The following is a 14,495-nucleotide window of genomic DNA, read 5'->3' on the forward strand; positions in this document are numbered from 1 at the left end:
ATAGCAGGTTTGTCGGGTTATATGTTAGAAGAGATTTGCTCAGACAGGCCCTACAAATCTATATGGAATTTGTCCAGAAACTGTTAGGTGTACAGAGTGCAGAAGCTTTAACCTGTGCTCATTCATTGATTTAGTTAAAAGGTACTCTTGGTAAATAGGACTTAAAGTGTTTTTTTAATACATACACTTGAGATTGCTTCAGTATATGCAGGGAGATCCAGAAGTCTGTAGAACTGCAAAGCCCTGGCTGTAATGTAAAGCATTGGCCTGCAGTGATTTCAGATTCCAACGTCACGATATGAGGAAGAACAGTTTTTATTAAGATGAAGTATTACATGTTGGGACTGGTAGTTTCTGTGGAACTTGACTACAGATTAAAGGCAAAGACGACTGCAATTATTTCATTTCTTGAAAGAATATCCCTAGGGCTCTTAACAAATTATCACTGTAACAGCTGTCATCGTACTGTGCCCTTTTTATTTGGGCATTACTGTGCTAGACTTATCTCAGCAGTAATATATTTGTTCAATACATGATCACTATTCTTCCTTCATAAAATTGTCCAGCAGTTTTGTGTTTGCTGACGTAGAGCAGTATGGCATTTCTCCTTACACTTACTTCAGAAAATTCTTTGTTAGCACCTCTATTTGCAGCTTTCCAATAATAGAAATAGGTTTCTGTGTATTTTTCATGTTCCCTACTGCACCGCAGGGATGAATTGTTTCGACAGAGCCTGGCTAAACTTCGAGAGCAGATAGTGAAAGCAAATACACTGGTGAGAGAAGCAAACTTCTTGGCAGAAGAAATGAGTAAGCTAACAGATTATCAAGTAACACTTCAAATCCCTGCTGAAAACCTCAGTGCCAACAAAAAGGTAATAGCATAATAATAGTGCTGGAAAATGAAATAGTTTTATGCCTAATCAAAAAATGTATATATATTTAACATTCATCTTCAACTTAAGGCCATAAAATTTTATTTTTCGTTAGATTATATGTAGACAAAACATAGATGCTACCTGATTTTAATATGTTGAAAGTGATTAACATAAAAATAACAACATTAATTATGGCTCTTAATGTTCTTTTAAGTGTGTGATAAGGGTATATGAATGTGGTTTGTGAGCAGACATTTACTTGTGTTCTGTTGCTGTAAAACCTAAGTAGAGTGCTGCCTTTAGTTGCTGGCAAGAATTCACAGTTCTCTAAAGGTCCCTGTAACTTTTTCTAAAGTGCTTTCCTGTTGTAGTGTTGCTGTAAATGTAATGGTCGCAATTAAAATAGTACACTTGTCGTAAGTTATTTGACTGAGAGTTGTTAATGGCACTGTGTAAATAAAAGTTGTTCAAGAAAAAATCTTCAGAGATGTATAAGAATATGGTGTGTTTGAGGACAGAGATGGCATGGCTGGCATGCAGAGGAAGCTGTATATTGTCTATTTTATTCCTTCTTAGGAGTACAATTTGAGTGAAAGTTTAAACTACTCACATGCATGCACAGTTCCTACAGTGATTATTTTTTCTTCTGTCTTAGAGGGGTGCAATAGTGAGTGAGCCTGCTATTCAAGTGAGAAGAAAAGGAAAAGCTACTCAAGTGTGGACTATTGAGAAACTGGAGAACAAATTGATTGACATGAGAGACCTCTATCAAGAGTGGAAGGAGAAAATTCCTGAGGTATGAAATATTTATTTTTGAAAGGGATCATAGTTCATTTTCTTCTAACCCCTTTCAGTATGTTGCACAGATGAAGTGCAGTGACTTAGTATATGAAAGAGTATGGTACTGTGGTGAAAAAAGAAACAACTGTGAACAATATGCCTATGCAGAGTAAAACATCGCTATGTCTTATCTTCACTTATATTCTCAGATATGTTTGTGCTGAGCTCGTCACTCATGACAGCAGTTAAGGCATATGTTTACCTTCCATTATACAAGCGCCATGCAGATAGGCAGTAACTCTTAATGGAAACAGCAAGCTGCTCTGGAAATAGTGGAAACATTGGTCAGTATAAAAAATAGCTAGGATGAGTAGAGTGCCCATGCTACTTAGATACATTTCAAGGGCAGAACACATCAGTGGGGTAGAAATTGATCTTAAAATGGTAAATATTCTGTAATTTCATTTGTATATCCTCCAGCTTTAAAGCAGTGAGGAAATCAAGTAACATTATGTAGTCTGCATCAGTATCTCTGTGAAAACCAAGTGGTGGTTCCTGAGAATCTAAGTAACAGATCAGACTTTAGAAATGAGTGCAAGACTTGTTAAAAGCTTGCTGGTTTACATCAGAGGTGTATCTTACTGTCATATGGCCAACATGGAGCACCTGAATTACTTGTATCAAGAATAGTTGCCAAATATGTTTGATCAACTGTTGTGCGTTTGTTCCCTGCCTTAGACAGGACAATGGGAATCTCTAAAATCATAATACAGGGGAGGTTGAGTGCTTAATCAGTGCCCACTGAAGGCAACAGTGATTTTGATGACTTTAGTAAGAACTGATAGCATGTTCAGTCAGTATATCAATATGCTTTCCTGAGGCAGGATTATTCTTTCCATGATGTATGTCATGCACAATGCATGTGCTGTATATGCTACATGGAAGCACGTAAGTCGATTGGAGATGAAAGAGGAGAAGGGAAGGGGTTAATGTGTCCACTGATATGTGCATATCATGGTAGGAATCTGCATAAATTCTTTCTTGGCTGTTATGAGGTACTTGCATAGAAACTGCTGCAGATGTGATCTCAGCTCTTGAGTAATCATAGGACAGTTGTAGGCTTAAGTAGGAGCCATCCTGCAACTTCCCTTTTGCTTTAGAAGTGGCTCCCAGCAGCTAGAACAGCTCTTTGTCTTGAGGATTATTTGTGCTTTCATTTACAAAGTAAAGTGAAACTTATGTTACTATTTAACATAGTGAAGAAAGAATTGTATGTCTCATCTCAAAGATTTCATTTTAGATTTCCCTTTCTGTTTGTGTAACAGGAAGGAACAGAAAAATGTGGTAGTGACTTAATTTTTGTGCCATGATCTTGTATTGCATGGTGATTCAATTTTGATTTTGAAATAACTTTTGTGCTCTTTAAAACAGATAAGGAAGCTCATTGGCAAAAGAGGTGATCCTTTTTATGAAGCGCAAGAGAATCACAACTTAATTGGCGTGGCAAACGTGTTTTTGGAGTGCCTTTTCTATGATGTTAAGCTGCAATATGCTGTGCCTATCATCAGCCAGCAGGGGGAGGTAAAGCGAAATAGTGTCTTGATTCCTACCTGTGCTTGTATACCTATATGATAACGTTGTTGTTTTTTTCTTTAAAAAAATCTTAGTAGTTCTGCATACAAACAACTTCTTGATATTCCTTTCTCTTCTTATTTTTTTTGTCACTGTTACTTTTCATTTGATAGTTGTGAGCTGTACAGTTGCAACATTCAATGCTAGTTAGCAGCCTCTGCATACTTCCTGGAGTAAGATATCTACCATCTTTGTCTTTGAATCATTTGTGCATAGATTCTTAGTGTTTTTCTTGCCTTAGGTTGCAGGACGATTGCATGTTGAAGTAATGCGAGTCACTGGGTCTGTCCCAGAACGTGTGGTAGAAGGAGATGACTCATCTGAGAACTCCAGTGAGAGTGGGAGTCTGGAAGTCATGGATAACAATGGAGAAATTATTCACAGAGCAAAAAAGCTTTCCTGCAGGGTAAGTGAGAGCACATGATGAATTTAACAGTTTCAGACCTTTGTAACTGTGTAGTCAATCCTGAGTATTAAACTATGTAAGCAATTACTTGTTTTAAATTTTATAAAGATAAAATAGAATTTTATTAACAGAGAGCGACTACTCTCGATTCCAGTTCGTTGCATGTCAGTCTCACTGAACATGGTTGCCAGCGACTGAGTTGATCAGCATTCGTTTCTAGCATACGTAGATCCATATAATAAATACTGACATTACAAGGACTGTCTTTCATGGCATATGCAGAAGGGGAAATAGTTTTTCCATATATCAGCTTGCTGTGATTTGTTTGATTATCTAAGGTAGTATCAATGGCTACTGTCTGGATTTCATTTCTTCTTTTATGAAAGAGTTCTTCACACAAGACTATCGTCTTCCTCAAAGAAAGCACGTGCGTGGGTAGGCTGGTTAGATGCACGTAACCGTTTTTCTTGCATCTGCATTTCTGTATATGCAAAACACAGATTTCCTAAGTAGAGTCATCTTTAAGAAGCAATTGGAGATCTCTTTTAAAAAATCTTGGTTGTTGATAATTTTTGTTTAAATGGTTTTTAAGCAGTTTACAGTTGAAGAAATAATTGTATTTATGAGTACATCCATCTTGTCTATTCAGGTAAAAATAAAAGAAGCGACCGGACTGCCACCTAATCTCTCCAACTTTGTGTTTTGTCAATACACATTTTGGGATCAATGCGAGTCAACAGTAGCAGCACCAATGGTAGATCCAGATGTGCCTTCACCTCAGAGCAAGGATGCTCATTTTACAGTGACCTTCTCTCACTGTAAGGTAGTTATTTTTAGCATGAAACAATATTATCAGGAGGATGGTATATTTGATTTAAGCTGTTTAGAATTTAAGCCTTGTTTTCCCTGGGGGAGGAAGGATGGAATCAAGTCATACAACTAACGACTTTTGAAAATACTTTGAGTGCTATAATATTTCCCTTCATCATCTCTTTGAAATGCAGTAAAATGGAAAATGATCTTAGAAGTTCGGTTGTCATTTTCAATGTGTACAGGGAAAACAATAGTTTATATAAGTATATTTTATACACTTGTTTGGTAAGCTCAGTAACTTTAAAAATCCTACTGGAGCTGTGATAGAGTTTTTATGTAAATTTTCAAAACACAATACTAACTATGCAGAAGCCTGAGTTGCTGAGATGGTTTGTTTCACAGCTGTTGACCGAAGGTAAGCTTTTGATCCAAACTGTATGCTTGTGCCATGCAGATGTGTAATTGTTTGGTGGGTCTTTACAAACCAATTGAGGAATTGCAGTTATTTTATTTCATTGTTTGTAATGTGTTTTTTCCTGATTTCTAGGACTATGTGGTGAATGTCACAGAGGAGTTTTTGGAGTTCATTTCAGAAGGAGCTCTTGCTATTGAGGTGTGGGGTCACAGATGTACAGGCAATGGCACTTCTGTTTGGGAAGTTGATTCTCTTCATGCTAAAACTAGGACACTGAGAGACAGGTATAAATTACGCATAAATGCTTTCATCAGCTTTCCAAAGCCTTTCTAATACCCATGGTGCACTAATCATACTTTGATGAGGCAACCATCAGTTTTTGTGGGTATGTCTTTTTAGGTGGAATGAAGTAACTCGAAGAATAGAAATGTGGATTTCCATACAAGAATTGAATGAGATGGGAGAATATACTGCAGTTGAACTCCATCAGGCAAAGGATGTAAACACAGGGGGGATTTTCCAGCTTAGGCAGGTACGTCTTTTCCTTGCTGTCTTGCTCATACTTACATCGATTCTTAATTTTATTCTTAGATTCCCTCTGTTTCTCTCTCCCTCTCCATCTTTCTCTGTTGAATCCCTTCCTGTTCAGGGTCATTCTCGCAGAGTTCAGGTGACAGTGAAACCTGTACAACATTCAGGAACGTTGCCTCTCATGGTAGAAGCGATTCTTTCAGTCTCTATAGGTGGTGTGACTGCCAGATCAACCAAATTGCAAAGGGGCTTGGACAGCTATCAGGTAAGACAGTTACTTTTTCATGCATTGATTTATTTTCTGTTTTTACTTTGCTATTCTAGATCCCGCCCAAAAGTTCCAAAAGGGACCTTAGTTCACACTCTGGTACAGGATACATTATCTTGCTGTTTTAGATGTGTTTGAGGCTAATGTGAGTATAGGATGCTAAAGCTACTTCTTTTTTATCTTGCTTGTAACATAGTGTGTAACTGATAAAGAGCCAGGGGTGATATCTGGATATATGCAAGACCATAGGCTTATGGAAGTTTTTACTTTTGCAGTGGTGAAGTTAGTACCAGATTAATGATTTGGTTAGTTTCTCTCTCATGTATGAATACTGCAAGTTGAACAGTAAAGCAAAAGGAAAATGAGTAGGGATAATGTCTTATAGTGATATAACATTTACCTTTTCAAGCTGTTGCTGAATGCAGCAGGTCTTAAGAAGTGTAAATGGCTTCTTGCTGCTGCTAGATGAATTCATATGGAAAGCGAAGCGTTCTTTTAATAGCAATATCAAAGAACAGGTGGAACAGGCCACCTGGGGAAGCAAGGCACTTTCAGACATTCAGAACCACAAGTAATTGTAACCTTAAGTGCAGACAAAACTGTAAATGTAAAGTTTGGCTGTATGCTTGCTCAGTCCTTTTTCTGGTGCTGTATTCTATAATTTTTTTTTGCCAAATATAACATCTAAAATCATGACTGAGATGCTATAGTCTGTAATGAAGAAAAAAATCTGATCTTCCCTTGTTAGTGACACTTTATTACTTGAATGTTGTAATTTTAACATTTTACATATTGTTTGTGGCAAGAAATGTTTGTACTCATGGTTTGGGGGTATTTCTGTGATTTTTCTGTTGAAAAAATGCATGTTCTTTTGTTTTTTACAAAATTTATTTTCTCCTACCAGAAGGAGGAGGATGATGGTGGTGATATGGATAGTTACCAGGTATTGATGCTGTTGCTGTCAATCCTGTGGCATGGGGCACAGCTAATGCTAATAGCCAACAGCTTTCAAATGAACAAGCATAGTGGTGCAAGCAAAAGCAGCTTTGAAATATATGCTCTGCGTTTGAGAGGCTACCTGGGCTATAAAACACTGCTATTTCAGTTTACCTAATGACTTTATACTCTTGCAGTGTGTTCTTTTTCTCTGCTGTTCAGCAGTCAGCTCTCCTAATGGGCTACGTGAGTTGCTACGTGAATAAAAACTTAAGAAACTTGAATTTAAAATGAAAATAGTTTCTAGAGAGTATCTTAGGAAAAAAAGAAGCCCTGCAGCTACAGAAATTTTTCTCAACCAAATTACACAAGAAATGGCTTTTTTATTTTATTTTCTAAAGAAAACATCTTACCCTTTTGATTTGTGCAGTTTTCTGAAATGCTAGTGGGAGAGCAAGTGGGGGATGAGCATATGGGGAGTACAGAAGTTTACTGAAGCAAATTCAGCTTAGCTACACAGAAACCTTGAATATGGCTCTTTTGTGATAGGTAAATGTAGGGCAGACAAAGATTAGAAAGCTTAAAAGAAGAATTGTTTACAAGATGGCAAAGGCAAGAAGAAGAAATACCTAAAAATATAAAATACGGAGATTTTACGTGGAAGTCTTATTTTTAGTAGGCAACTTTACAGGGGTAAAATTGGTTTGGTGAGAATGCTGACATCCCATAAGATAATGTGTTAGACTTTACAGCAACCTCAAAAATACCAGTTAGGTACTAACTTCTTGCGGGCTGTTTATGCGCTTCCTGACAAATCACAGAGAAGAATGAAACAGATTTTCTGTGATACCACAAAGCATGATTGCATGATGGGGTTTTGTTTGCATGAGAAACCTTTTAATTGCACTGATAGCAGCTACTAGCAATGGAATTTCATGCAGATTTGAGGGTATTCTGACCTGTCTAATCTTCAGGAGAACTTGCAATCAACTGATTATATCTGTTTTTCCTATTCCATGCACTATTATGAAGTTTAATTGCCACTTCTGTGAGTAATTAGCCTGTGGTGTATAATCCTGTTCAATAACTGAGGTTGTCATATTTTCTTTTCCTCCTTTGGAATTTGAAATTTGAAAGCAAATAAGCTTCCATTTGCGGGTGATGAGGTACTTAATTAGTGTGCATGTTATTCGGGGGAAAAAAGTTTTTTGTGTCATGCAAGCTGTTTAATTTCAATTCTGATTAAACTATCACAAAATTCACTGCCATTTGATCTTAACCACAAAGCATAATAACTTCATTTTTTTTTCTATGTTAGGAAGAAGACTTAAACTGTGTACGAGACAGATGGTCTGATGCATTGATAAAACGCAGAGAATACTTAGATGAGCAGATTCAAAAGATCAGCAATAAACAAGGTTTGAAGCTTAAGAACTCTCTCATACGTACTTTATTCCCTATATCAACAACAAAAAAAAGTGTCTTATATATAATATTGACTTCTTTCGCTGTAGAAAAATCTGAGGATGATCTAGAACGAGAAGCTCGGCTGGTAGAGCAGTGGGTAGGGCTGACGGAGGAGAGGAATGCAGTGTTCGTCCCAGCACCAGGCAGTGGAATCCCCGGTGCACCTGCAAATTGGTATGTTCAGAAAAAAAACATTGGAGTGGTTAGCTTCTTCTGCAGGAACATTGCAAACTTACAAGGTGAAAATCTCAGGATGTTTTATAGCTTTCTGCATTTTCCTGTTTTGCCACAAATTATAGAGCTAGCATGAGGTCAGGTGCTGGTTTGAACGTAAGCAACAGTTGCCTGGTTGACTTACTACATAAAGTAGTTTTGAGATGGCTTTGAAGGTTTGAACATCACCTTTGAATTTAATAGTATTTTACTTTTTTGTTGTTTTGTTTTAAATTCTGAGAGTTTTCTTGTGGTTTGATTCCTTTCAGAAAAAAAGTAAAGGAATGTCTCAAAAAATGAATTATAGAACATGATGATTTCATTGAGTTCAGGGTGTGGAAGGAAGATATTCTAATTTAAAAGGTTCTGCTCTTGTTCCAGTCAAATTTCTACTAATGTATCTTTAATTTCTTTTAACTTTGTGTTTTAAGTAAGACCATTGGAACTAACTTTGAAAAATTAGGAATGCATCAGGTTAAATTTGGGAAAGTATGGACAAGAAATAACAAGTCTAATCAAGTGGACATCAGTGTACCTGATAATACCTAAATCTCTTCTTCACTGGGTGAATAATGTAGTGGTATTTTTTCCTTGCAAACGTATGATTTTTTTTCCTTTATTCACCTGAAGGATACTGTGGTCATGTAGCTAGAAATGTACATATTGTTATAAAGACTATGTCTTGTCAGTAGTTATCTATTCATTTGTTTGAAAGGTTGCTAGCCTTTATGTGTAAGATGAATGCAGCCAGTTAATGTTATAAGAAACAGAGTGGGATGTTTAGAACTGTCATCACTGTAACAGTCAAAATGCACTGAAGCATGTTAATTAAGTTTTGGTGAAGCATTACGTTTAGCTACATGTGGAGATAAACAGAACATTGTCTGTGCAACACAGACATTCAGATTAGCCATCAAAATGTTGACAGCTTTAGTCACTGGTTACAGCTATTATGAATCTTAGACAGAGATTGATTTGCCCAAATTAGTTTTGGTATGTATTAGTTTTCCTTGTTGACAGTGGTTTGTTTTGTTTCAGGATTCCACCTGCAGGAATGGAAACACATATACCTGTCCTCTTCCTTGATTTGAACGGTATGTTGTAATGACTGATTAAGAAACTTAGGAAAATAATAAAATTTAGATTCTAACAATAAATTGATAGACGGAATAGTGAATCTTAAATGTCTAAGAAAACGTAAGAAAATTCTGTCAATGACTGTCTGGTATGGATTATAGAATGTTTTTTCTTCTGATTATTTATGTTGGAATAGTGAAGCACAACTGTTTTAAAATTGACACAAATCAGGGAACATACGAGTACAAGGATTGTTTATTCAACTAAAAACTGTGTAAAAGAGCAAGCTTAGTTTAGATGGAAGAACAGATGGAAACATTTTGAGTGTATTTTCATGTACAAATCCACATGTCAGAACATTGCTAGATAATCTAACTTACAGATCTGAGTTATCTGTAGAGGTTTAAATAGATGTTTTAATGAAGAATGTGCTGAGAGTATCTAAATGTTCTCCCTTTGAAGGCACTTAGTTTTAACTGTGAGAAGACTATTGATTTTTGTTCTTAGAACATAGACACACTGGTATGCAACAAGAGACTGGAGTTAGCACCATATTTATGGACTGTTTAGGAAGTAAGTCTGTGAGTATAAACTCTTAGACATAAAGTAGAGAAGTATCCACAAGCCTTGTAACATCCAGCACTTCATTGTGCTCCTAGACGTGTTTATACAGGCAACGCATTAATACCTGCTTTAAACACTGCTTTTGAAAAATTTCTTCATCAATGCTCACAAGAAATGTTTTTGTTTTTCATTGTAAGCAGAGTTTCACAGACAGAAGACCAATAGAACACATTTATGGATCATTGCACAGCATTTTTTTGTGTAATTAAAGACCCGATGTTATCAGTAGTGCTGTTCTCAATCTGGATACGTCAGAACTGATTTAAATAAGAGATTAGTTGGTTAGGTTGGCAGGCAGATAAATCAGGAACTTTCTGGCTGGGTAAGTTCCTTTCACGGGTACCTAAAAATAGTTTGGAATTCTGTTTAGATCATGTGAGAGCACGTTCTGAAGGAACCTTAGCTTAGTTTTACTTCCCACTTTTGTTTGCTTGAATTATTTTCGAAATAATGCGTTGTAAGATTAATCAGGAGTAAATGTATTATGAAATTATTACAGCTTTGCCTCTCTATATTAGTATCCTTTGGTGTAAAACTATTTCCTTCTTTGCACGTTTGTTTCATTAGCTGATGACCTCAGTGCCAATGAACAACTTATAGGTCCCCATGCATCAGGAGTTAACTCAATACTACCAAAGGAGCATGGGAGTCCATTCTTTTATCTGCCGATCATAAAACACAGTGATGATGAGGTAAATTGTTAGCAAGCCTCCTTCTTGACAACTGCAGCTTACAATAAAGCTTTCTTCTTATGTTTTTTTTCTGCTTGTATGTATTTAATCGTTGTTATAATCTTTTGGTGTTAAAGGTGCTACCTAAGCTATTGTTGCCTTTAGTTTCTGGCCTTTTTGATGAAGATTTAAGGGGATATGGCTTGTTAGCTCTTCTGCATTTATTCAGAGGTGTCAAGTTTTTGCTCTTGGCAAAAGAGTAACTCATATGCTTAACTCAAAATTCATTTTTTCTTCTTTCCTTGTCCCTTCATCTTTTCTCTTGCAGGCTCTTTCATTTTTCAGAGGAAACTGCTTCCTTTGTTGTCCTCACAAGGCAAAGCTTAATGTTTAAATAAAGCTTTTTTTTTTTTGTAGTACACGATTTCCTTTTTAAGTTCAGTAAGTTGGGAATTGTTGGAAATAAGAAGTTCCAAAACATGCCTGGAACCAGTCAACTTGCCTTTCTTCCGCTTTCTGTGCCTTCTCAGGCCAATACTTAAGAGATCGTTTGCAGAATAAATGGCGTGCTGAGATTCAGAAGGAGACGGGGAAGGAAAAAGATGTTCTGCAGGACGGGAACAGGTTTATTCTGCACAGAGCATTATAACTTAATCTAACAAATGGAATCTTTGTCATCGAATTCCATAAGCTTTCAATATAGATGCACTAGGATTTGTTTTTCTTCCTTCAGTTTTGCTTCTGCTTTCCCCTCTCTCTTCCTGTGGTTGTAAACTTTCTTTTGGGGCAAGGATTGTGTGCTCCACCTTGTTCCGTGGTATCTTAACACCTATTTTATGATTCTTCTGATACATTCGTTATTATCCTTAATTTGGCTCGATGATACTTATTGTTATTTCATAGAATAATTGTTTTACACCATGTTAAATCATTGCAAATTATTTGTGAAAGTAATTGAGGCTTTGATTTTCCTTTCTCTATGTGATTTCTCTGTGTAGGTTTCAGCCACTGCTGCCTGGGACTCTTCTGTCCATGATTCAGTGCATCTGAATAGAGTAACTCCTCAGAATGAGAGGATTTACTTAATAGTGAAGGCTACCGTGCAGCTCAGCCATCCTGCTGCCATGGAACTGGTCTTACGGAAAAGGATTGCAGCCAATATTTATAACAAGCAGGTAATAAGTTCATATTTTCTTTTATTATAGTTTTGTTTGATATCCTGATTTTATGAATGTTTTCTTAGCTGCTTGCTTCATTTTGCATATCTCCTGTTCTTATGAAAGACAAATGAAAAACAGATTAGTATCGGTTGCAGTGATGCTGTGCATGTCTGGTATAGCCCTTTGAGCTGTTCATTTTTCAGCCTGATTTGGTTCAGAGTATAGCAGGTACTACTTTTGCAACAAGAACAAAAGAAGTAGCTTAGACAATGAGATGCTGTCTAAAATTGCATTGCTTTCTGTTTCCCAGACAACTGAGACCAAGAGCATATTTCAGAATTGCTTCAGATTTTGCAGTGGGAAGGGGAAGTGGAAATGGGACACCAAACAGCTGTTCTGCTACTAAGTAACTTACTAATAGCTGAATTCCATGCCTTTTTGTATTTGACATGTTTTCCCTCACTAGTTTCATTTGCCTAAAATGTCTTATTAGGTGAAAGTTAATTTTACAGTTCATGATGTAAGGGCTAACTAATCTGCTAATGAAGCATACTAAGTCTGTGACTCTAACAGTGAAAGCTGTGGCTACTGTTCCAGCTATGGCTAGAAATCAGAGCTGTGCTTTGCTATAGCAAAAGGAATTTTCTGCCTTTTTAACAGGCGGCTGACAAAATGAGAAATGTTAGCATACACATATTAGAGACTTCCTACAGCCACAGTTTCTCAGTTACAAGTTATTACAGAGGAACTGAGCTTCAGTGAAAAACAGGAGTAGGAGTATACTGTTACTGATTGAACTTTGCAGCATTTTATACTGAGCATGAGGCTGTAAGGAGTACTTCTAAGGACTGTGAATACTGAAAAGGAATTTACTAAAGTATTGTCCTCAAAATTGTGTTTATATGGTGAAATAAATTTTTGCACTACAACTTTTTTTCTCTTAAAGCACTGTAAGTAATCATTATCAAAGCAGTAATTGAAAATTACTTTATTTCTAGAGTTTTACCCAGAGCCTGAAAAGGAGAATATCCTTGAAAAATATACATTATGCCTGTGGAGTGACCTATGAAATAGTATCTAATATACCAAAGGTAAATTGTACCATATATTTCTGGCAAATTCTCTGAAAGTAACAGAATGAGCTATTGCAGTGAGTAGTACGCTTTGCAAAGTAAACGTTCTGCTTTGTTGATATGAGGCAACTTGCCAAAGTGCATACCCTGAAGCTCAATAGTGAGATCATTTCTACCTTTAAACAGTAGAAAACTGTGAGGATTTTATTTTCTCTTTTACTGTGTAAACTGAGCTCTTGTAGTAGAGCTATTTCTGAAATTGTATTAGCCACTGCAGGGAGAATACAGAGGCTAGTCAAAGGGACATTCAAGTCAATGAAAACAGAGAAACAGGTGAGGAAATTCTTTCAACAGCAATATAAACTGCTTTTTATATTATGAACTTGTAGAAATTGAAAATGTATTCTAAAACTGATTTTAAATGTAAACTGGACAAATGAAAACAAATAGTTTAGTCACCATGTAATTGTTGCTTTCGTGTAGTAGTTCTTAGAATTTAAATTCTAGAGAAATCATGCAGGGTATCTAAGGTTTGGGAAGGAAGTTGCATTTACTTGCCTAAGAAGTTGTCAGCGGGAGATTGCAGGTTATATAAGCATTGTTCCTACAGGTACGTAGGCTACAATAATGTGCAAAACTTCTCCCAAGTATGACCTCTTCATTCAACATCATCTACATGTGTGTTGAAAAGTCTTGGATTGTTATTTATAGTTAGGATTACTGATTAAATTAAGGATTATTGATTTAGATTGATTTCTGAATTGAGACAGTCTAAGTAAGTGAATCAACACGTTAAAAACAATGTGCTTCAATTTGAAAAATGAAATAGTGTAACTTGCAATTTAGGCTACAGAAGAAATTGAGGATCGTGAGACCTTAGCACTGATGGCTGCGAGGAGTGAGAATGAGGGTACATCCGATGGTGAAACTTACATTGAAAAATACACTCGTGGTGTACTGCAAGTGGAGAACATTTTGAGTCTTGAACGACTGAGACAGGTAAGGAAAAGGCACTTAGGTCATCTTTTAAACATTTTACTACAATCCAGGTAGAGGTTATGGGTGGTTTTGTTTTTAAAATAATAAGTGTTGCTTGTTTTTCAATTGGAGTGAGAACACTGGACAGATAAATGTAAGACTTGAGATACTTCTTTGAAATACAGAATTCCAGCAGCGGTGGATTGAGTAACTATTGCTGGCAATGGTGTAATAGTCAGAACCTGAGCAGGCAAAAGCTGAAGTATGGATTTCAGACACAAATTTTGGTGATTGTGTGTGCAAATTAAGATTTGTAAATGCAAGCCCTGTTTGCTGTCATTAGGCACACTGGGGGAAAAAAAAAATAAAAGATTCTGGCTGAATTTCAGGGCCCAGAGTGTGGTGAACAGTGGCACAAGGCCTAGTTAAAGCCCAGTAACTAGTAGTGTACCCGGGAGTTGGTACTGGGCCTAGTCCTGTTTAACATTAATGATCTTAATGGAGCATGCCCTCAGGAATTTTGCAGATGACACAAAACTAGAGAGAGTGTAGGTTATACCAGGGAGTTATGCTG

The 14,495-nt window shown here is 36.6% G+C and overlaps 1 protein-coding gene across 11 annotated transcripts in view; it reads left to right on the forward strand.

Moving 5' to 3' along the window:
- KIF13A (kinesin family member 13A) overlaps positions 1-14,495 on the forward strand; it is a 119,276-nt gene that overhangs the window by 88,394 nt on the left and 16,387 nt on the right. For 8 of the 11 annotated variants that reach the window (XM_021387961.1, XM_021387962.1, XM_021387952.1 and 5 more), the window contains 16 exons: positions 712-874; positions 1,533-1,673; positions 3,089-3,238; positions 3,531-3,695; positions 4,345-4,518; positions 5,056-5,207; positions 5,323-5,455; positions 5,573-5,719; positions 6,627-6,665; positions 7,977-8,076; positions 8,173-8,299; positions 9,377-9,432; positions 10,607-10,731; positions 11,709-11,885; positions 12,869-12,961; positions 13,790-13,942. In XM_021387961.1, coding sequence (XP_021243636.1) covers positions 712-874; positions 1,533-1,673; positions 3,089-3,238; positions 3,531-3,695; positions 4,345-4,518; positions 5,056-5,207; positions 5,323-5,455; positions 5,573-5,719; positions 6,627-6,665; positions 7,977-8,076; positions 8,173-8,299; positions 9,377-9,432; positions 10,607-10,731; positions 11,709-11,885; positions 12,869-12,961; positions 13,790-13,942 — 2,095 coding nt within the window. The remainder of the gene's footprint in view (positions 1-711; positions 875-1,532; positions 1,674-3,088; positions 3,239-3,530; positions 3,696-4,344; positions 4,519-5,055; positions 5,208-5,322; positions 5,456-5,572; positions 5,720-6,626; positions 6,666-7,976; positions 8,077-8,172; positions 8,300-9,376; positions 9,433-10,606; positions 10,732-11,708; positions 11,886-12,868; positions 12,962-13,789; positions 13,943-14,495) is intronic. The other 3 variants (XM_021387953.1, XM_021387956.1, XM_021387963.1) reach the window with 1 other exon arrangement.

The sequence above is a fragment of the Numida meleagris genome, chromosome 2 (genome assembly GCF_002078875.1).
Source record: "Numida meleagris isolate 19003 breed g44 Domestic line chromosome 2, NumMel1.0, whole genome shotgun sequence".
Lineage (NCBI taxonomy): Eukaryota > Metazoa > Chordata > Aves > Galliformes > Numididae > Numida > Numida meleagris.